Source organism: Budorcas taxicolor, chromosome 1 (assembly GCF_023091745.1).
Source record: "Budorcas taxicolor isolate Tak-1 chromosome 1, Takin1.1, whole genome shotgun sequence".
NCBI lineage: Eukaryota > Metazoa > Chordata > Mammalia > Artiodactyla > Bovidae > Budorcas > Budorcas taxicolor.
In genome coordinates, this window is record NC_068910.1 from 52,865,758 (window position 1) to 52,885,457 (window position 19,700).

At 44.8% G+C, this 19,700-nt stretch overlaps 1 protein-coding gene and 1 non-coding gene across 5 annotated transcripts in view; one reads left to right on the forward strand and one right to left on the reverse strand.

Annotated features, from left to right (window-relative positions):
* Positions 1-1,396: 1,396 nt before the first annotated feature.
* The window catches only part of UBP1 (upstream binding protein 1), a 64,628-nt gene continuing 46,324 nt past the window's right edge, over positions 1,397-19,700 (forward strand). For all 4 annotated transcript variants that reach the window (XM_052650235.1, XM_052650219.1, XM_052650211.1 and 1 more), the window contains exons 1-2: positions 1,397-1,587; positions 18,746-18,897. In XM_052650235.1, the coding sequence (XP_052506195.1) occupies positions 1,475-1,587; positions 18,746-18,897 (265 nt within the window). In that variant the 5' untranslated portion in view covers positions 1,397-1,474. The remainder of the gene's footprint in view (positions 1,588-18,745; positions 18,898-19,700) is intronic.
* Positions 10,165-10,271, reverse strand: LOC128057848 (U6 spliceosomal RNA). Its single transcript, XR_008200341.1, has one exon. It is a non-coding gene; the product is annotated as a U6 spliceosomal RNA (small nuclear RNA).

Genomic DNA, 19,700 nt, shown 5'->3' on the forward strand with positions numbered 1-19,700 from the left:
CTTTTGGAACTTGCTTTTGGATTCCAGCTGCAGAGGTGTATGGATGTCAAGACACGGAAAGTCTACGTGTAGGTATTTCAGCAGCCCAACTGAGGTCCGGGTCCACAGCATCAGCAATAGACATGAATATGGGTATCCTTGACTCGACAGCAAAGACCCTGGATGGGAATACCCCTATGTGCAGCGAACTCCAGAACCATGAACAATAACAATAGCATAACAGCTTGAGAACGAACCCTTCTACCTCAAGCTAGCCAAACTGCTCAAGGTAGGTAGTAGTCTAGGTAACTTTCCGGAGCCCTTTCTCGGGAGTATCGATTGGCTTACACTCACGTCAATCAAAACTTTCGGCCTAACCGGTCGTTCAGCCCCCAGACGGGGCTGAACAGCCAGTAGCCCCCTAATGGCTGAGACGCATAACCACTACCCATCTATAGCGTGGGCAAAACCCAGAAACTACCCACAAAGACCACAGGAAATCGAAGAACCTCCAGAAGTAGGGTTTAGGGCGGCTTCCTCCAGTACGGCCCAATGAATTCTCTATTTTGGCAGCAAATTCAGTCCTAGAACCCGCCCAAGAAGAAAAAGATTTTGATTGGTGGTTTAGTATAGAGGCACGGAGACTCACGGGAGCCTCGATCAGGCGCTTGCCATTATTGTTCAGGTCGCCTGTCAATCAGCCTGCCTTTCTGGCTGTGCGGAAACGGGCGGCCCTTTGGCTCCGCCTCTTCCCGGGCTGGCGTGCAGGGAGGCCGCCAGGCCGCGGAGGCTGGGAACCTGCCGTGTGGGCGGGGCCGTACGACACTGCCCTACGGTTCCTTCACAGCTAAGTGTCGGGAGTGCGGCGAAACCCCGGGCGGTGCGGGGCGGGCCAGGCCCGGGGCGAGCGCGGGGGCGGGGCCGCGGCCGGGGCGGGGCCGCGGGAGGCGGAAGCGGCGAGCGAGCTCGAGCCGGAGCCTTGTAGAAACCAGCCTTCGGGCCGGTGGTGCGGCGTCGGCGGGGTGGGCCGGGGCGGCGGGGCGCTCCAGCCGGGGCGGGCGGGCCGAGGGCCGGGGGTCGAGGCCGGTGCTAGGGTGACGGGCGGGCTGCGCTCCCGCTCCCGCGCGTTCCCGGGGAGGATGCGACCGGGGGCCTCGGGGCGGGGCGGGCGGCGGCAGCGGCGGCGCTAGCGCTAGCGGCGCAGGGGGTGGGCGGCGGCGGCGGCATGAGGCGCGGGGCCGGCGCCCGCGGGAGGGAGGCGCTGCCGGCGGCCCGGCCGCTCCCGCTGCAGCTGCTCGCCGGGCTGGCCGTGCCCTGCCCGCGCGGCCCCGGCTGTTCTCATCCCGGCCGCCGCCCGGGCCGCCGCTGGTGACCACTCGCCGCTCCGCCGGAGGCTTCACCCGCGCCCTTCCTCAGGACGCGCCCGCGGAGCTCCGGCCCCTGCGCCCCGCTCGCGGAGACCGCGCCGCGCGCCGGGCGGCGGCGAGGCCGGAAGATGGCCTGGGTGCTCAAGATGGACGAGGTGATAGAGTCCGGGCTGGTGCACGACTTCGACGCCAGCCTCTCGGGCATCGGGCAGGAGCTGGGCGCCGGCGCCTACAGCATGAGGTACCAGTGCCCGGGGGCGGGCGGGCGGAAGCCTCCGTCTCCTTGGGAGAGGCCTGCACGACCCTGGGCCTCTGCCCGCGCCATGGAGCCCCGCGGGCCTCTGCCCACCGCAGTGGCGGGCAACGGAGGGCGGCCCCGCAGGTTTCGGCCCTGCGGGCCGCTCCTGAGGGCTACAGTTTTGCTGTAAAATACGCCCCGCTGTTATGATGACTCGAGTTGGGGGAAGGGGCTACCTCGCCTTGCAAATGGTTTACAAGCCACTTAGAGCTGGAATAAGGTGTGCGAAATGGTAGGGCTTGTGTTGGGAAACACTCTCCAAGGTTTTGGTATCAGTTCCTACTCTGTTCTACATTGTAGTCTTTCCTGGTTACAAATTTTAATCTCTTGTTATTTCAGTAGTAAGTATATCATAATTGGAAGTATCCTCATGGAAGAAATAGCACATTAACTTAGGTTTTTTTTTTAATTGTCTCAAGGTGAGGTTTTTTTCATTGGGGGGTAATACCCTCCGAGGCTGTTTCCGTTTGAACAAGGCTTTAGGATGCACTGATTGCACCACAAAAACAAAAGTTTGTTTAGTCTCTGCTCTCTGTACAAGCTGCCATTCATTTTGTTTAATTTTGAGAGGTTGAAACACATCTGAGCTTAGTCTCTTGCCTTGATCCTGAAGAAAATTCGCTTGTTTTTTCCTACCAGTTTGGTAGCTCTGTATTTTTATTTTGTCGCACTTTTTTTGGAAAAACAGTTTGCATACTATACGTTCATCCGATTGAAGTGTTAACTTCAGTGGTTAGGCAGCTTTTCCTTAGTGCGAATTATGTGAGATTTTCCATAGATGGTCTTTAACGCCTGGTGTCTTGAAAGTGCTGTCCAATTTCTCACTGCAGCTCTAGGGAAGGACAGGGAGAATGAAAAGGCAAGAAGAAAGACTTCTGGGTCAGAGCAGACCTCGCATGGTAGGGAGGCTTTTCAATCTTCAAGGGAAACTCTTGAGCTGAAAGGTGGAGATGGTTTGTAGGGTGTGGAAGCGCCTGGAGGAAAGCCTTAGGTCATCAGTCTGTGACCCTGACCTGATCTGTGCAGGTCTTCCTGAACTTGGCACTTCCTCTCTCTGCAGCTGTGCAGCCTGAGGGCTCTGGATGAGGTGGCTTATTTTCTAGAACAACTGTCTTAGTTGTTGAAGAAATTGAGCTGCTGAAAGTCATAGGGTCGCTCCTGTCGGCAGTTCTAGAGGCACTGATTCCCTAGTGGGAACACAAGCCATGCTGCTCCTGGAGACCCTGGACTTGCAGTCAAGGCAGAAGAGAGCAGGTGAGGCAAATTCAGTGTTTATTCTCAATTATGGTTAGTGAAGGTCTGCTGCTGAGAGCTTTGCTTATTGAGGGTTATTGTGAGCTGTTGTTGAGAGACTTCTTTATATTTCTAGAGTTCTGTTTGTTTCAGAACTAGGTTCATTAGTTGGCCGTTTGTTTCAGCCAACTAATGAACATTTTGTTTGTGGCCAAGAAAGAGAGTTTTGATATTAAACCTTTTTACTACCTTATTCTTAATGTCTGACATCTTTGTAAATTTGTGTCTTTCAACAACACTTTCCACGGGGAAACTTTTTTCCAGTGATTGTCTTCAGTTAGTAGATCCATGGTGTATGTCTTTTACTCTGAATTTTCAAGTATCTTTGAAGGCAAATACCACTTTTAAGGAACCTGTCTATTTTTTTTGGATTTAATTGGGTCCTCAAAATCTGAGAAGAGCCAGGAGACTACTTGCCTCTTGCAAATTCAAGGCCCTTCATTTGAAATGCAAACTTTGGCAGATTCCAAGATTGCCATGATCTAGAGAAGGTCTGAAGAAAACTTGGGGCTGTTGCAGACCTCCTTTGATGGCCCTTGTGCATCCCATGCCCGGCCCTGGAGCTGGGAGTGCCCAAGCCTCTCTGCTCTGCAGGGCAGTGGCCTCCTTAGGCATCAGGGAAGCGGGACATGCCCGAGTTCTAGGGAAGTAAGGCTTGTGATTTTTGTCTGTTTCATTTCTTCTCTCAAGTTGAAGAAATAAACTTGAGGTGCTCAACTTGAAATTACTGGAAAAGCGACTTGTTGATACAAATTTGCTCTGGAGGCAACTTTCCATTTTTCTTTCAGAGTGAAGTCTGCTTACTGCCTGTGCTTTTTGAATGCTTAAATCAAGAGGTATTTCTAAACACTTCTTTTAGGAAATGATTGCTTCTGCTTTGGGGGAAGATAGCATGAAGGAAACCTGTGGTTTCTCTCAATAGTCTGACAGTTTTGAAATGTATGTTTGCATTAAACAATGTAGGCTGATAGTATTGGATTATGATGAGGCTAATTTCTGGTAAAATCGTTGCTTCTTCCCTTTTGTTTTCTACACTCCATTCTTCAGTGTGTGTTTTTCATCTGTGTGTACCCAGTATCTCATTTGTATATAAGGGATAGGCTGCTGCAGATTCTGTTTGAAAGGAGGCAGGTCATAAATATTTTTTAAAATCTAAGTTACAGTATCAGGCGTCTAGAGATGGCTAGAGACCTTAGAAGGCTAATAGGCCAGTCCTGTTCTTCCAAGTGAGTAAACCTAAGCTGGTAGATGTTAAAGTGATTGTTAGTAAAGTGATTGTCAGTGGCACTACCGTTTCAAGAGAGGACTGAGTTTCCCCTCACTGAATGAAGGCTGAAACCCATTGTAACTTGAAATCTGGGTCATACATGTTCTGTGAAGTAAGGAGCAGATAACCAAAGGACTCAAAAAAGTAAAACTCAATAAAACTATTCTAGGAAGGTCTTTTGGGCCACCTGGTAATTTTCATTCCATCTTGAGGGTTCGCAAAAAATATATAATTTATAGTAAGTTAGTTTTCAAGATTTAAGGAGTAATCTGAAAATTTTTTTTAATGTGACTTCTTTATGTATAAAAATATTTTTGATACTAAATAATTCCCTTCCCAAAGGGCATTGGCCTGAGCTCTGTAAAACTTCACTGTGGTTTAAATCTGTTTTGAAACAAAAGGTGTATTTTACATATAGTCTCAGTTGGGAGGTACATTTGTAGTTTATAAATAATTTGCTAAATCAAAACTGGTTTGAGATGAAGACAGATTTTCTATACTGATTAAAATGTTAAAAGGTCAGTTTATAGACCCTTGGAGGAAATGGGAAAATTTCAACTTTGTGATCAGTGTTAAGTTAATAAAAGACTACTGAGGATATATTTTATTATGTAACTATTAATAGCTGATGGTTTTCTGTGGGTCTCATGCTAAAGCAGAATATTCCTGAGTGGATGACATTTCTTGCAAGTATAGGAAATTCTCAGAATCAGTGAAATGTACCTGAGACTACTTCCAGAATTGGGAATAATTTCTATAAAATTCCTCATTTCAAATTTCAAAAACTTTCTGGGTTTAATATTAAAAGAATTCAGTAAATTGTTGGTTAAAAAAATGTACTTCCGTTATAGTGTCCACATTGGACTTTATAATTAATAACTAAATTATAATCAAATTCACTTAATCAAGTAAAATTTAATACTTTAAAGCAGGTATTTAAGGCTTTGTAGGCCAGAGGATCTCTGTCACTCTATTTTGTTTGTTTACAACCTTTTAAAAAATATAAAAGCCATTCTTAGGTCATGGTTGTACAAAAACAGGCCAGCTGGGTTTGGCCTTTGGGCTGTAGCTAGTTGACCCCTGCTCTAAAGGATAGATTCTAATAATATACTTTGATTGCCTTGGAGAAACATTTGCTGAGTATTGAAACCTTATATTCAAAAAGTAATATTTATGTAGACTAACCATTCACTCAACTAATTTATACATATCCTATTATTTGTCCATAGATTTCATTGTGTTCAATTTTTAAAATCAGGGTGGTCCCCTCACTCCCCTAAGAGTAAGTTCAGCACAGTTTGTGTCCTTCGTTCAGTGTTGTTTGAAACTTGGTATTTTATTGATATGGTCTCATAATTTGATGTGTTTCATCACAGTAACACTTGCCAGTTGGCCAGGACAACTTAAATGTTTACTTTTGGTGGAAAGGAAAAAAAGATGCTTGATCCTTTTTTTTGCTGTAGGTTCTGTCACTGAATTTAGAAGTTGTATCATTTTTGTTTCGCTTGCTTTGGAAATGGTTCTGTGCTGAATCTTGGTAGTAGAGTCTTCCTGTTTTAAACTTTGTGAGTTTATTATTAGGATTTACAAGTTTAAAAGATAGTGTAGAGAGCTGACATCTACCCTTTACCCAGCATCTCCTACTTCCATAGTCAGAGTACAGTTTTCAAAACTGCCTTGGTACAGAACTGTTAACTGAAGAACAAAATTTTATTTGGATTTCAGTGTTTTTTTTTTTTTCTGTATTGCCTTTTTTCTAATCCATGTTCTGTCTAGGATCCTATATTGCATTTATTTTTTTTCTCCTTCAATGACAATCCCTCAGTCTTTCCTTCTCTTTTATGACTCTGATATTTATGATATGTAGTAACTAGAAATGTTACGTTTTCAAACATGTGACAGTTTTTTGAAGGCAAACATAGACTATACCTATGAATACTATTTGGCTTTCCAAGGCTCTTTGTCATTTCAGCAGAATGATTTTGAGGAGAGTAGAGCCTCGTTGGTGTCATTTTATTATGGATTACTTTGTTTCAGTCTGTCTGAGTAAAATAGCATACTGTATGTTTTGTAGTCCATTCATAATCAGAAACTTTTACAGTTTACTAATCTTATTTTAGAAAACAATTACAAACCATTATACATTATCACAAATATATTTTATGTGAAAACTTTTTTAAAATCAAACGTGAAGAATAGCATTCTTTTATACTTGCAAGTTTATTTAATGTCTGGCATAGTAAAGCAGATGGATTCTCTTACCTGCTATTAGAGTATACTATTTTGGTTGACATAATTGAAAAAAGTTCAGCCTCACATAGATATGTGGTTGGAAAAGGAGAGATTATTTTAATAGCCGTTTCAGATCATTCTGGATATTCTTCTTTGATAGTATACCAGCATACCAGCATTTGACAAGAGGCAGTTTCTTGAAGTTGCAATGTGCAATCTGAAACTGTGTCAATGTACTTTTTATATTGTTACATTAGAATCAGTTGGTCTGTTTTGAACTTTGACTGGGTCTCTGAACCTGTATACTTTTAAATGTGCAAGTATTGGTCATTTGGAAAATAATGATTTCTTTTTTTTTTTTTTTTTTGAAAATAATGATTTCTTGAGTTTTGCAAATCTTTTCAATGTTCTCATTTTTCACTATGCAATACCAAAAAATCAGATTCCTTAGTATCACCACCATCTCATCAGAGAAAGCACGGAAGGAGGCTGCAGATTTTGTCATTGGTAACAAATGCTGTCATAGTTGTTTGCCTTGAAATAAAGGGCTCACTTTATTTTTGAGGAAATTTCTGTCAAATACTCAGAAATGAATAATCATAGTTTGTCAATTTTAAAGTAAAAATGATATTCTGTAAGAGAAGCTGCTTAATCCATTCACAGATCAGTTTCATAGAAACCTTTTCTTTAGAAAACCATTGCACTTAAGTGTGCAACAGAAATACGTTATACCTACCCAAGGACCAGTATTTAATAAAGTTAATGTTTTTATACAATGACTGCTTGTGCAGCTTGGTGCTACCGCGTTGATTGATGCCAAGGCACCTGCAGTTTCAACCACCATTGGTTTTGTGCAAATGTCAAGAGTGAAAAAGGCAAATAATGGTTTAGTATTATTCTGAGCATAGGTTTGACATCCTGAACCACTGAAAATCTCAGGTTCTCCAGGATTCCACAACCATACTTTGAGAACCTCTCATCTAACATGTGCCTAGAGTGTGGATATTTAAAGTATTTTCTACTAAATTAAAAACAAACCCATTCTTAGAGTTCAGAGAGCCCCACAAAGGGAACAAATAGGATTTGAAGTTGGGGGTCTGACCTCCACTTCTTTCCACGGCACCTGTTGGCTGCTCACCAGCGAATAACTAAGAAGTCTTCTCAAGGTGGAAGGTGATCTTTCTGGATAGAAGGAAAATCACATGGGAATGCTGTAGTTTTTTTTCTTATTTTAGCTTTCTTTATTTCTCTCTCTCTCTCTCCTCCTCTGCAGGACCTTGCCAAACTTATTAGTTCTAATAATTTTAGGGGCTTAGTTATCCTAGTTGATATCTTTAAATAGTGATGGGTTCGTTTCTTCTTGTGTAATCCTTACATTTCATTTTCTTGCCTTAGTGTGGGGTAAGCCTTAGCTTTCACTGCAGTGTTGTTTAGAAACACCAAGAACTTGAGTCTTTAGTCTACTTACTGATTAAGAGAATGCTTCCAAAGTTTCATAAATAGGTTGTCTCTGTTCTAGCTGAGATTGAGCCTCCATTTTCTTTCTTCTTTCTTTTTTTTTTGTTTGCCTGTCCTTTTAAAAAACATTAAGGCTGTATCAGCTTCCTGTGAGCTGGGTAACCTTCTTTTTATGGGCTAAATATTTTTCTGTGCTGTGCTTACTCAGTCGTGTCTGGCTCTTTGTGACCCCATGGACCAGGCTCCTGGGTCCATGGGATTCTCCAGGCAAGATTACTGGAGTGGGTTGCCATGTCCTCCAGGGGATCTTCCTGACCCAGGGAACGAACCCAGATCTCCTGCATTGCAGGCGGATTCTTTACCATCCGAGCATGGGACTTAATTTTTTCTTCAAGGTTTTATAAAGCTTTTTATAAAGATAATCTGGATTAGATGATTTTATTTTATTTTTGCCTACATAGGTGTTTGCCTGTTTAAATTCACTTAATGGACATAGGAAATTCACAACTTGTCTTAGTTGTGGGAATTTTTTCCAGAATTTCTGTTTTTAACTGATCCCTCCAATATTTGTGATTACACCATATCTTTCACTCCATGTGTTTCTTGTGTGTTTTCCTTCTTCCATGACCTATTTCAGAAGTTTGTCTATATCTAGTATTTTGTAAGAAATCAAATTTTGGCTTTGTTTTTCTTGATTGTGTTTTCTGTTTCATCTTTGTGGTTCTTTCCTGTTTTGATTACTCTGATGATTTTCTGTCTTTAGTTAGGTACTTTAGCCTTTGTTTTTGGTGTGCTTCTAGTCCATTCGTAGCTATATATTTATCTGTAAGTTTCTCCCCCAGGTTTTGAAGGCAGCACCTTTGTTTGCATTCAGTTCCCCTCCCCCCACTTTTGGAGAGGTATTTACATCTTTCTTTATGTCTATTTCTGACTGTGCTGTGTGTGGCCTTTTCTCTGGTTGCCGCAAGGGGGCCTACTGTCTAGCTGCAGTGTGCAGGCTGCTCTTGTCGTGGAGCAGGGGCCCTAGGGAGCTCGGGCCTCAGTAGTTGGGGCTCGTGGGGTTCAGCTGCCCTACGGCATGCAGGATCTTCCCAGACCAGGGATTGAACCTGTGTCCCCTGCAGCGGCAGGCAGGATTCTTAACCACTGGATCACCAGGGAAGCCTGTGTTTATTTTCTTGTTGTAGTCTTTTATGTATTCTGGATACTAGCCTTGATTACACATATATGTCACAGACAGCTCTCTTCTACTCCATGACACCTTCCCATTCTCTTTATGGTGGCTTTTAAACAGAAGGTCTTGACTGGGATATGGTCAGATTGACCAGCCTTTTTATTTACAGTCTTTCCCTGCTCTGAGGTCATAACAATAGTCTTATAGTCTTTTCTGAAGGTTTATTACTTTACATATTACATCTAAGTTTACAATCTCTCTAGAGTTGTTTTTTTTTTCCCCTTCTGTTTTTGGTATTGTATGAGAGGGCCAGTTAGTTGCAGTTGTATGAGCCTGCTGCTGCTGCTGCTGCTAAGTCGCTTCAGTCATGTCTGACTCTGTGCGACCCCATAGATGGCAGCCCGCCAGGTTCCCCCGTCCCTGAGATTCTCCAGGCAAGAATACTGGAGTGGGTTGCCATTTCCTTCTCCAGTGCATGAAAGTGAAAAGTGAAAGTGAAGTCGCTCAGTCGTGTCTGACTCAGTGACCCCATGACTGCAGCCTACCAGGCTCCTCCATCCATGGGTTTTCCAGGCAAGAGTACTGGAGTGGGTTGCCATTGACTTCTCTGGTATGAGCCTGCAGTTTACCTAATATCTTTGAAAAGACTTTATTTCTCACCTCTTTTTTTCCATTTGAGAATTTTTATTTATTTTTTAAAAATTTATTTATTTTAATTGGAGGCTAATTACTTTACAGTATTGTAGTGGTTTTTGCCATACATTGACATGAATCCGCCACGGGTGTACATGTATTCCCCATCCTGAACCCCCATCCCTCAGGGTCATCCCAGTGCACCAGCCCTGAGCACCCTGTCTCATGCATCGAACCTTGACCAGTGATCCGCTTCACATATGGTAATACACACGTTTCAACGCCACCCTCTCAGATCATCCCCCCTTCACCTTCTCCCCCAGAGTCCAGAAGACTGTTCTTTAAATCTGCGTCTCTTGCTGTCTCGCATGTAGGGTCATCGTTACCATCTTTATAAATTCCATATATATGCGTTAGTATACTGTACTGGTGTTTTTCTTTCTGGCTTACTTCACTCTGTATAAAAAGTATGGAATGCTTCCTGAATTTGCATGTCATCCTTGCGCAGGGGCCATGCTAATCTTCTCTGTATCGTTCCAATTTTAGTATATGTGCTGCCCAAATGAGCACTGTTCTTCACCTCTTTATACTGCCATTCTGTTATAAATCCAGTGCCTGTCAGTGTTCTAAAGCTGTTGTCCTGTTTGCAGATTCTGGATTCTGTCCTTGTGTTCTTGGGAAATACCCAGCTAGATGATGGTTTGTCATTACACTCTTCAATTTGATTTGTTAATACTCAGTTTAGGCTTTTTGCATCTATACTTATGGCTGACTTGAGCTTTTCACTTTCTTTTCTAGTTTTGTTTGTACCTAGTTTTGATGTCACAATTGCATACGTGTTCATAAGGAATAAGGTTAATTCCTCGTTTTTTGTCCTGTTGAATCGTTTGTATAGGAGCTGCCCCTGAAAGTCCGGTAGAACTCCTCTGTGAGAGTTTTCTCTAGGGGAAAATTCCTAACCACATTACTTTTTTTTTTTTTAAGCCCTTTATGTCTTTATGATTTTATTTGCTTTGCCTGTGCTGGCTATTTGGAGAAGGCAATGGCACCCCACTCCAGTACTCTTGCCTGGAAAATCCCATGGACAGAGGAGCCTGGTAGGCTGCAGTCCATGGGGTCGCTGAGAGTCGGACACGACTGAGCGACTTCACTTTCACTCTTCACTTTTATGCATTGGAGAAGGAAATGGCAACCCGCTCCAGTGTTCTTGCCTGGAGAATCCCAGGGACGGGGGAGCCTGGTGGGCTGCCGTCTATGGGGCCGCACAGAGTCGGACACGACTGAAGCGACTTAGCAGCAGTGCTGGCTGTTAATGGCTTTGCGTGGTCTTTCCCCTGCTGTGGCCAGCAGGGCTGCCCCTCCCCGTGGTGCCCGGGCTTTCCCCTGTGGTGGCGTCTCTTGCTGAGGAGCACAGGCTCTGGGCACTGTGGCTCAGTAGCTGTGGCCAGCAGGAACTCAGTTGCTCTGCAGCTCGTGGGCTCTTCCCGGACCAGAGATGGAGCCTGTGTCCTCTGCATTGACAGATTCTTATCCACTGTGCTACCAGGGAAGTCCCGTAAAATTTTTTATGTCTTAAAGTTTTGGTGTTAACTTTTCTAGAAAATTGTTCATCTTATCCATATTTTCAAATACGTTGCTATAGTTGTTAGTGATATTCTCATCTTACTGGTTTTTATATCATTAGTTACATCTCTTTTACTCATCTTTATTAGTGCCTTCTCTTTTTGATCAGTCTCTCCTAGACGTGTGTCTCACTTTTTAGGGCACACTGGACCAGTCCTTTTGTGCACTTGACTCTTATTTTTTAATTTTTGGCAGTGCTGCATCTTTGTTGCCGTGAGGGCCTTTCTCGGGTTGCGGTGAGTAGGGGCTGCCCTCCAGCTGCACTGGTGCAGGCTCCTCATGGCGGCTTCTTTTGCAGAGCATGGACTCCAGGGCACGCGGGCTTCAGCAGTTTCGGCTTTTCTGCTCAGCCGTTGCGGCGTACAGGCTTAGTTACTCCCCAGTATGTGGGATCTTCCCGGACCAGGAACCAGGACCTGGATTTTCTGCACTGGCAGTTGGGTTCTTTGAGCCAGGGAAGCCCGCTGCGCTTGGATCTCGTTTGTTGGGACTAGGGGAAGTTCCAGATTTCCAGGACACTCCTTGCCCTGTGTTCGGCACGGTGCTCTGCATGTGCTCATTTCTGTAGCCAGCTCCCCATTCTGACCAGTTCCTAAAATTCTCCCGCTTCACTCTCCGGAATTCTCAGTCTATCAGAAAAATCTCCCAAGCGGTCAGTGTTACAGATTGAATTGTGTGTCCCCCAAAAAGATATGTTGAAGTCCCAGGCACCCCCCCCCCCCCCCCACACACACACACAGTGCCTCAGAATGTGACCTTATTTGGAAATAAGGACTTCACAAAGGTAATCCAGTTAAAATGAGGTCATCAGGGTGGGCACTAGTTGGAGAGAACTGGTGTCCTTATAGAAAAGGGAAGTCTGGACCCACACAGACACACACACACACAGAGGGGATACAGAAGACACACAGGAAGAAGCTGGCCATGGGCCTGGAGTGGTGCACCTACGCGTGAGGAGCTCCCAGCATCCGCTGCCAGACCCCAGAAGCTGCGAGAGAGGCCTTCCTTCCCAGTGCTCAGCCAGCACCTGGGTCCAGACTTCCGGCCCCTGAGCAGTGAGACCGGAAGCTGCTGCTGTCTTAAGCCTCTAGTTTCTGGTTCTTCGTGATGACAACCCTGGGAAACTGGTATAGCCAGCTTTGCCTCTTAATGCTGTCTTCCCCTACCCTGCTCTTGTGGAAACCTGCTATCTGAGGACCCTTCTCCCCTGAGACCCTCGCAACTGCCGGGGGCTTATTTTCACAACCCTGCTCTTGCACTGTTGCCTGGAAAATCCCACAGATGGAGGAGCCTGGTGGGCTGCAGTCCATGGGGTCGCTGAGAGTCGGACACGACTGAGCAACTTCACTTTCACTTTTCACTTTCATGCATTGGAGAAGGAAATGGCAACCCACTCCAGTGTTCTTGCCTGGAGAATCCCAGGGATGGTGGAGCCTGATGGGCTGCCGTCTGTGGGGTCGCACAGAGTCGGACACGACTGAAGCGACTTAGCAGCAGCAGCAGCTCTTGCACCAGGAGCCTGGGGAGGGATCCTTCCGGCTTCTCACAGCTGCCTCCGGACTGTTCTGTCTCCCTCCTTTTCTGCAAGACCCCCAGCTTTGAATTTCACGCCACTGATTGTCACCAGGTCCTCAGTGATTGCAGTCATCTGGTTTGGGGGTCATTTCTTATTTTAAAAATTCAAGATCCTGGCTCACTGTCACAGTGAACACAACTAGTCTGTTCATTCATGGTGATTTCAGAAGATATTCAAATGGGCCTTCCAGCCTTCCTGACACTTCCGTTCCTTGAGTATCTTTCTTACAGTGACATTATCTCAGCTACTCAATCCTGTGGTCATACGTTAGACCTGGATTTACCCATCATGCGACCCACCTGCAATCTCAGATTCAGAGTTCACCTGCTGCCCCCTGTCCTTCACTCTCTCCCTCATTACCCTCCTTCTGCCATCATTGGACCCATTAAAATTTATTAATACAACCACTGCTCTCAGATCACAATTTCTCACCCTCTTGAAGAGGCTTGCCCAGTAGCTCAGTGGTAAAGAATCCATCCGCCTGCCAATGCAGGAAACTTGGGTTTGATCCCTGGGTTAGGAAGACCCCCTGGAGTAGGAAATCACAACCCACTCCAGTATTCTTGCCTGGGAAATCCCATGGACAGAGGAGCCTGGGACAGTCCATAGGGTCGCAAAAAGTCAGACAGGACGGAGTGACTGAGCACGCACCCACGTACCCTTTTGAGCTCCTGTTTTCTTCCCCAACCAGTTTAAATTTTCCTGGTCAATCATTGTAGTTACTTGCCCACATATACCCTTGTTCTCTTGCCCCCTTTTGCTTTATTCCCCTGTCCTCTTTTTTAACACAACCGTAACCCTGCTTAAATCCGATGCTTCCTTAGGTAACAGAGGGTGGCTCTAAAGAAGCACACCACCTCCGCTCTCAAGCGCATCCCTTTGCTGGTTGGTGGTCTCACCTCTGTGCCCTCGCCCAGTCCCTCTCCAGCTCTGCTTAAGGATGGGGTGGCCCCATCTCAGACCCACAACTCTTCCTGCCAGGGCCTACTTTAAGTGGAATTTCCATAGTTGGTACTTTACTGGAAAAATTGGACTTTTGAAATATGAACCCACATACTGGCTTACAGGTTTTTCTTGATGTGCTTTTGGGTGCTGGTTCAAAAACTGCTTATCCTACTCCGGTTATTTTGGGTTCTTAAATCAGCGATTTAGTGTTACCTCATTGGTCTGGACTTGACTGGGCCTTTGTATCAGATCCTGCCTCTGCCCGTTCTTCCTCTTCTGACACTTCAGTGTAAAATCTTCTCCCTTTCTCTCTTAACACCTCTTCGGCATTTTCTGTGCTGCCTTCCGGATAACTTTTTGTTTATGTTCCATTTTCCTTATATACTCTTCATTTCTGTGTAATCTTACTGTTAAATATTCGTTCTTTGTTTCTTTAAACAAAGTAAGCTTAATTTTATCTTATAGGTTCAGTAATTCTGGCATCTTGAAGTCTTTGGTGGGTACTGGTCTGTGTCCAGTTGGGAAAATAGAATGCATAGAGCTGTTTCAGGCAGAGAAGGGTTTAGTGGAGTATTTGATTGTGAGAGCGCTAGAAGGCTTCAGGGAGAAGGGCTTGCTGTTGGAGGCATGGCTGCTGCTGCTGCCTTGAACTTTGCTGTAGCTGTGGTTGCCTGCCTCTGCCCTTTCCCACTCCCTCTTCATTTCCCTTCAGAGCAACCTAACAAGATTCTAGCTGGCAAGATGTCTTATCTGTGTAGTCTTCAGACCTCTAACCCTCTGCAGCGGAGTCAGGAAAGCACTGAATGCCAGCAGACAGGATCTGGAACTGGGTATATTGCCATCTGTTGTTTTTGCTGTTGGTTCTTGCGCCTAAAGTCGTGTTTGTCTTTGTGTGCTTGGATATTTTTGGATACTGGCATTTCAGGATTACTTGGAATAATTCGAATCCTTGTGTGTCTTTTCATTTGCTTGTCAGATCCCTGGGAGACCTACCTGCCTGGAATATGAGGTTACAAAATGAACTGAATACCAGAACTTTCCTTATGGCTCATCCTGGTAGAAATTATGATCTCAGATTGTCTGGAGAGCTGGCTTTTCACTTCAGCAATGATTGACTATCAGTGCTGCAGTTCATTCATCAGTTGAGCAGATATTTGAGCCCCTTTGTGCTAGATGCTGGGTTTGAGTCTATGAAGAGAAACCAATTTGGGGGGTAGTTATACTTACGGGGGATACAAACGTAAGTCTGGTATAGTGTTGGAAAGTGAAATGCTTTGTGGAGAAATAGAGCAGGAAAGGAGCAGCTGCAAGTACCCATGGAGGATTACAGTTGTCACTGAAAAGGTGACATTTGAATGCAGGGAGCCAGGAGGCCATCAGCAGAGTAGGGCCAGTGCAGAGGCCCCGGAGGAGTTGAGGAAGGAGGCTGGCGCGACTGAACCAGGTCCTTCCAGGGACCTTGGTTTCTAAAGTGAGGTGATGGAGAGAGTGCAAAGGAATGAAATGGTCTGACTTCTGTTTGAAGAGGCTCACTCTGGCTGCTGTGTTGGTTGGAATGCGTTGTCTTTCTAGTAAAGTAAAAAGTTGATCGGGATTGCATCAGCAGATGATCTCTACAGGTTTATGTTTATTCAGGAGTTTTTAGCACCTACCAAAAGCATAGAAAGCTATGGAAATACAAGTATTAGTCACTTAGTCGTGTTTGACTCTTTTCAACCCAATGGACTGTAGCCCGCCTGGCTCCTTTGTCCGTGGGGATTCTCCGGGCAAGAACACTGTAGTGGGTAGCCAGCCCCTTCTTCAGGGGATCTTCTCAACCCAGGGATTGATCCTGGGTCTCCTGCATTGTAAGCAGTTCTTTACTGTCTGAGCTACCATAACCAAGGGAATATAATGGTGGTGGCCTTCTAGGATCTGAAGCAAATATAATTTTATTTACTGTATGTAGGAGTTTATTCGGAGAAGGCAATGGCAACCCACTCCAGTACTCTTGCCTGGAAAATCCCGTGGACAGAGGAGCCTGGTAGGCTGCAGTCCATGGGGTCACTAAGAGTTCGGCACTACTGAGCAACTTCACTTTCACTTTTCACCTTCATGCATTGGAGAAGGAAATGGCAACCCACTCCAGTATTCTTGCCTGGAGAATCCCAGGGACGGGGGAGCCTAGTGGGCTGCCATCTCTGGGGTCGCACAGAGTCGGACACGACTAAAGCGACCTAGCAGCAGCAGCAGCAGCAGCAGCAGCAGCAGTAGTTTATTTATAAATAGCCAGTCTTCTGCAATCTGATGTCTTAAGTATGTAATGATCAACCAAGGCAGTTAGCATTAAGATCTTAAAATTATTCTCCATTTCACTTTTTAGTATGATTAACTAAAGCATCTGATTTCTAGCTCTCGTCTCATTTTTTTCCTTTCTCACCAAGAGAACTTTTTTTTTTTGTTTTGACCAAACTGCACGGCTTGTGGGATTTTAGTTACCTAACCAGGGATTGAACCCTGGTCCTCGGCAGTGAGAGCATGGAGTACTCCTAACCACTGGACCACCAGAAAATTCTCTCACCCAGAAAACTTTAAATAATTACATATATGTGAAATAGAATATATTTTTATTTTAATCTACTGTGGAGCTACTTTGACTGCTGTAGTTTCATAAAGAGAGCTGCTCTGAGTCTTAAAGTACCATTTGTAAATTCCCTGAAAAGTTTTTATATCTCTGTGTTCTAGAAGAGGGCTGGAGACCATTGCTAACTATGCGTTCCTCAGTTATACTTTCGGCTTAGAAGTGTTTTGACATTTTCTAGGTGTAAAATGAAGGAGAATTAGTGTGTAATTTAGTCCCTGAATAATCAGTCTGGTGCTTTAATAGAAATGTATGTGGGAAGAGGAAATACAGGGTTTCCCTTTCATTTCATTTATTTCCACATTTTTTTAAAAGTTGAATTTAATTAAAATGGGCCAGCCAGATATCTGTCAGTTAACAGCTCATAAGAACAAATAAGCAGTTCAGACAAGTCTTTGAGGTCCTTGTTATACTAGTTATTCATTTGGATATTTTACTTCTTATTGAGAAATGGATGTAGAAAAGTCATCAAGATATAAATGTACAGCTCAGCAAATTATCTTAAAAAAAAAACACCCTACCCTTCACATGTTAATGGTGGAAATATAAAATGGTACAGCCACTTTAAAAAACAGTTTGGTGGCGGCTGCTGCTGCTGCTAAGTCGCTTCAGTCGTGTCCGACCCTGTGCGACCCCATAGACGGCAGCCCACCAGGCTCCCCCGTCCCTGGGATTCTCCAGGCAAGAACACTGGAGTGGGTTGCCATTTCCTTCTCCAATGCATGAAAGTGAAAAGTGAAAGTGAAGTCGCTCAGTCATGTCCGACTCTTAGCGATCCCATGGACTGCAGCCCACCAGGCTCCTCTGTCCATGGGATTTTCCAGGCAAGAGCACTGGAGTGGGGTGCCATTGCCTTCTCCGAACAGTTTGGCAGTTTCTTAAAAAGGTAGATACACGAGTTACCATATGACCCAGTAATTCTACTTCTAGATACAAATCTAAAGGAATTAAACATGTCTACACAGAACATATACAAGTGTTCATAGGAGCATATTCGTTAATAACCAAAAAATGGAAACAAGTCAAAGGTCCATCGTCCGATGATGGATAATTAGCATATGGTATATTCATAGAATGTAATATCATTCGGCCATAGGAAGGAATGGCGTACTACACATGCTACAACATGAATGGACCTTGAAAACACACCAAGTGTCAATAAACCAGTCACAAAGGGTCACGTGACTCTGTTTGCATTGTATATCTGGAATAGGCAAGCTCATAGAGACAGTCAGGTCAGTGGTTGCTCGGGTGGTGGTGGGTAGGGTAGGGGTATAGAGAGTGGCTGCTGGGGGTATGAGGATTCTTTCTGAGGTGCTTGAGAATGTCTTGGAATTAGATAGCAGTGAAGACTGCATAACTCTGTGAAGATACTGAAAGCCACTGAATCATACACTTTATAAGGGTGAATTTTGTGGTATGTAGAAGATAGCCAATTTTTTTTAAAGGCAAACCAAATATATCCATGTGTGTTTAACCACCCAAGTTAACAGAATATAGACAGTACCCCAGAAGATCCCCGCTACCCCCTCCTGATCAATGCTCCAAGTTATTCTCGGGGCGGGCGGGGCGGGGGGGGGGGGGAATAGCAGCTGTTTATACTGCTACTGTTTGCTTCTCAGAAGAAGCCATTGTTTTAGACTGAGTGTGAAGCTTTGTGCTCTCAGCACTTGGCTAAGCCTAGCAGGGACCTTTTTATAAAGTACTATTTTAATCAAATGCTTCTTTGTAATTTCATGGTGCCAGGGTGACCTACCTTTCAAAACAGGTGGCTCCATACTCTTGCTCTTTTTAATAGAAAGAATGAGTTTCAAGTTTTTAAAGAATTTTTTGATATAATTTTTTTTTGAGTACCAGATATATTATTAGCCTGATCTCTTTATCAGTAGTTTGGACTTTATTAACTATTAAATACTGCTTACTTTAAATATTTCTCATTTTAATACTTCTGCCTAATTATAGCCACCCACTCCTCTCTCTCCCACTAGAGATATGGGTTATTGAAGCTATCTTTTGGGGGTGCCAAATTAGCATTAATAGTTACTTTATTCTACATATCGGGGGCGACTGAGCAGCATGCGGGATTTAGTTCCTTGACTGGGGATGCGAACCTTTGACCCCTGCAGTGGAAGTGCCAGACCCTCACCACTAGACCACAGGGAGGTCCCTTTTGATAATATCTGTGATCTTGAAATTTAAAAGAAACTGCCCTTAAATACTTCTATATGTTTTAAAGTAGTTTAAACCCCGAGTAAGGTCAGTGTTGCGTTTTCTTTGCAGCGATGTCTTGGCATTGCCCATTTTCAAGCAGGAAGATTCCAGCCTTCCGCTGGATGACGAGACCAAACACCCACCCTTCCAGTACGTGATGTGTGCCGCGACATCTCCCGCCGTGAAGCTGCAGGACGAGACGCTCACGTACCTGAACCAAGGTCGGTATGGCCGCGCCGCGCTGACGTAAGGGTGCGCGGAGGTCCAAAATGGCCTTTTGCCATCGCAGCCTGGATTCGTGGCAATAATAGAAAATTAGATTCCTTCCCTCAGACAGCTTCAGTTAACAAAAATTGTAGAACGTTTTACTGTGCCCACAAAGCAATAGTCTGGAAAGTGATTTCATAAAGAGGGCATGGACCAAGATGTGTTACAGGGTGTTTTCAAGACAAAATCCGAAGGAGAGGCAGGTAGGAAAGGATGTCAGTTATTTTTAGGAACATGGTTTCAGTGTGGAACCTGAGAATGAATCAGAAGTCCAGCTAGCAAGGGACTTGGTCTCGGGCGTGAAGCAGGTTTGTGCTGAGAATAGACTGCACCAAAGTGGAGTCTGTGGCTAAAATAAACTGTGTTAAATCTTGTTTCCGCTTAATGAGAATGTTGTGTTTTGCCGATTTGAAAGTGAGAGAGGGCAGAATAGAAAATAGAGATGTGGGGTGATTTACCATTAGAAAGAGTAAAGACTTTCTTTCTGAGGTGTGCTGAGCAGCGGGAGCACTGGCCAGTGAGGCCTACCAGTGTTAACGAAAGTACTTGGTTATGCATATGAGGAACTCATTTGTTGGACACCTGCATCTGTTGGGGACTGAGAGCCCTAGGGGCTCTGATGTTGTTGTTGGGTTAGTAATTCAGTTGGCTGTGCTGGTTCTTTGTTGCTGCGCCGGCTTTTCGCCGGGTGCCGCGGGCAGGGGCTGCTCCCTAGTGCGGTGCTCTGGCTCTCCCTGCGGCGGCTTCTCTTGCTGGG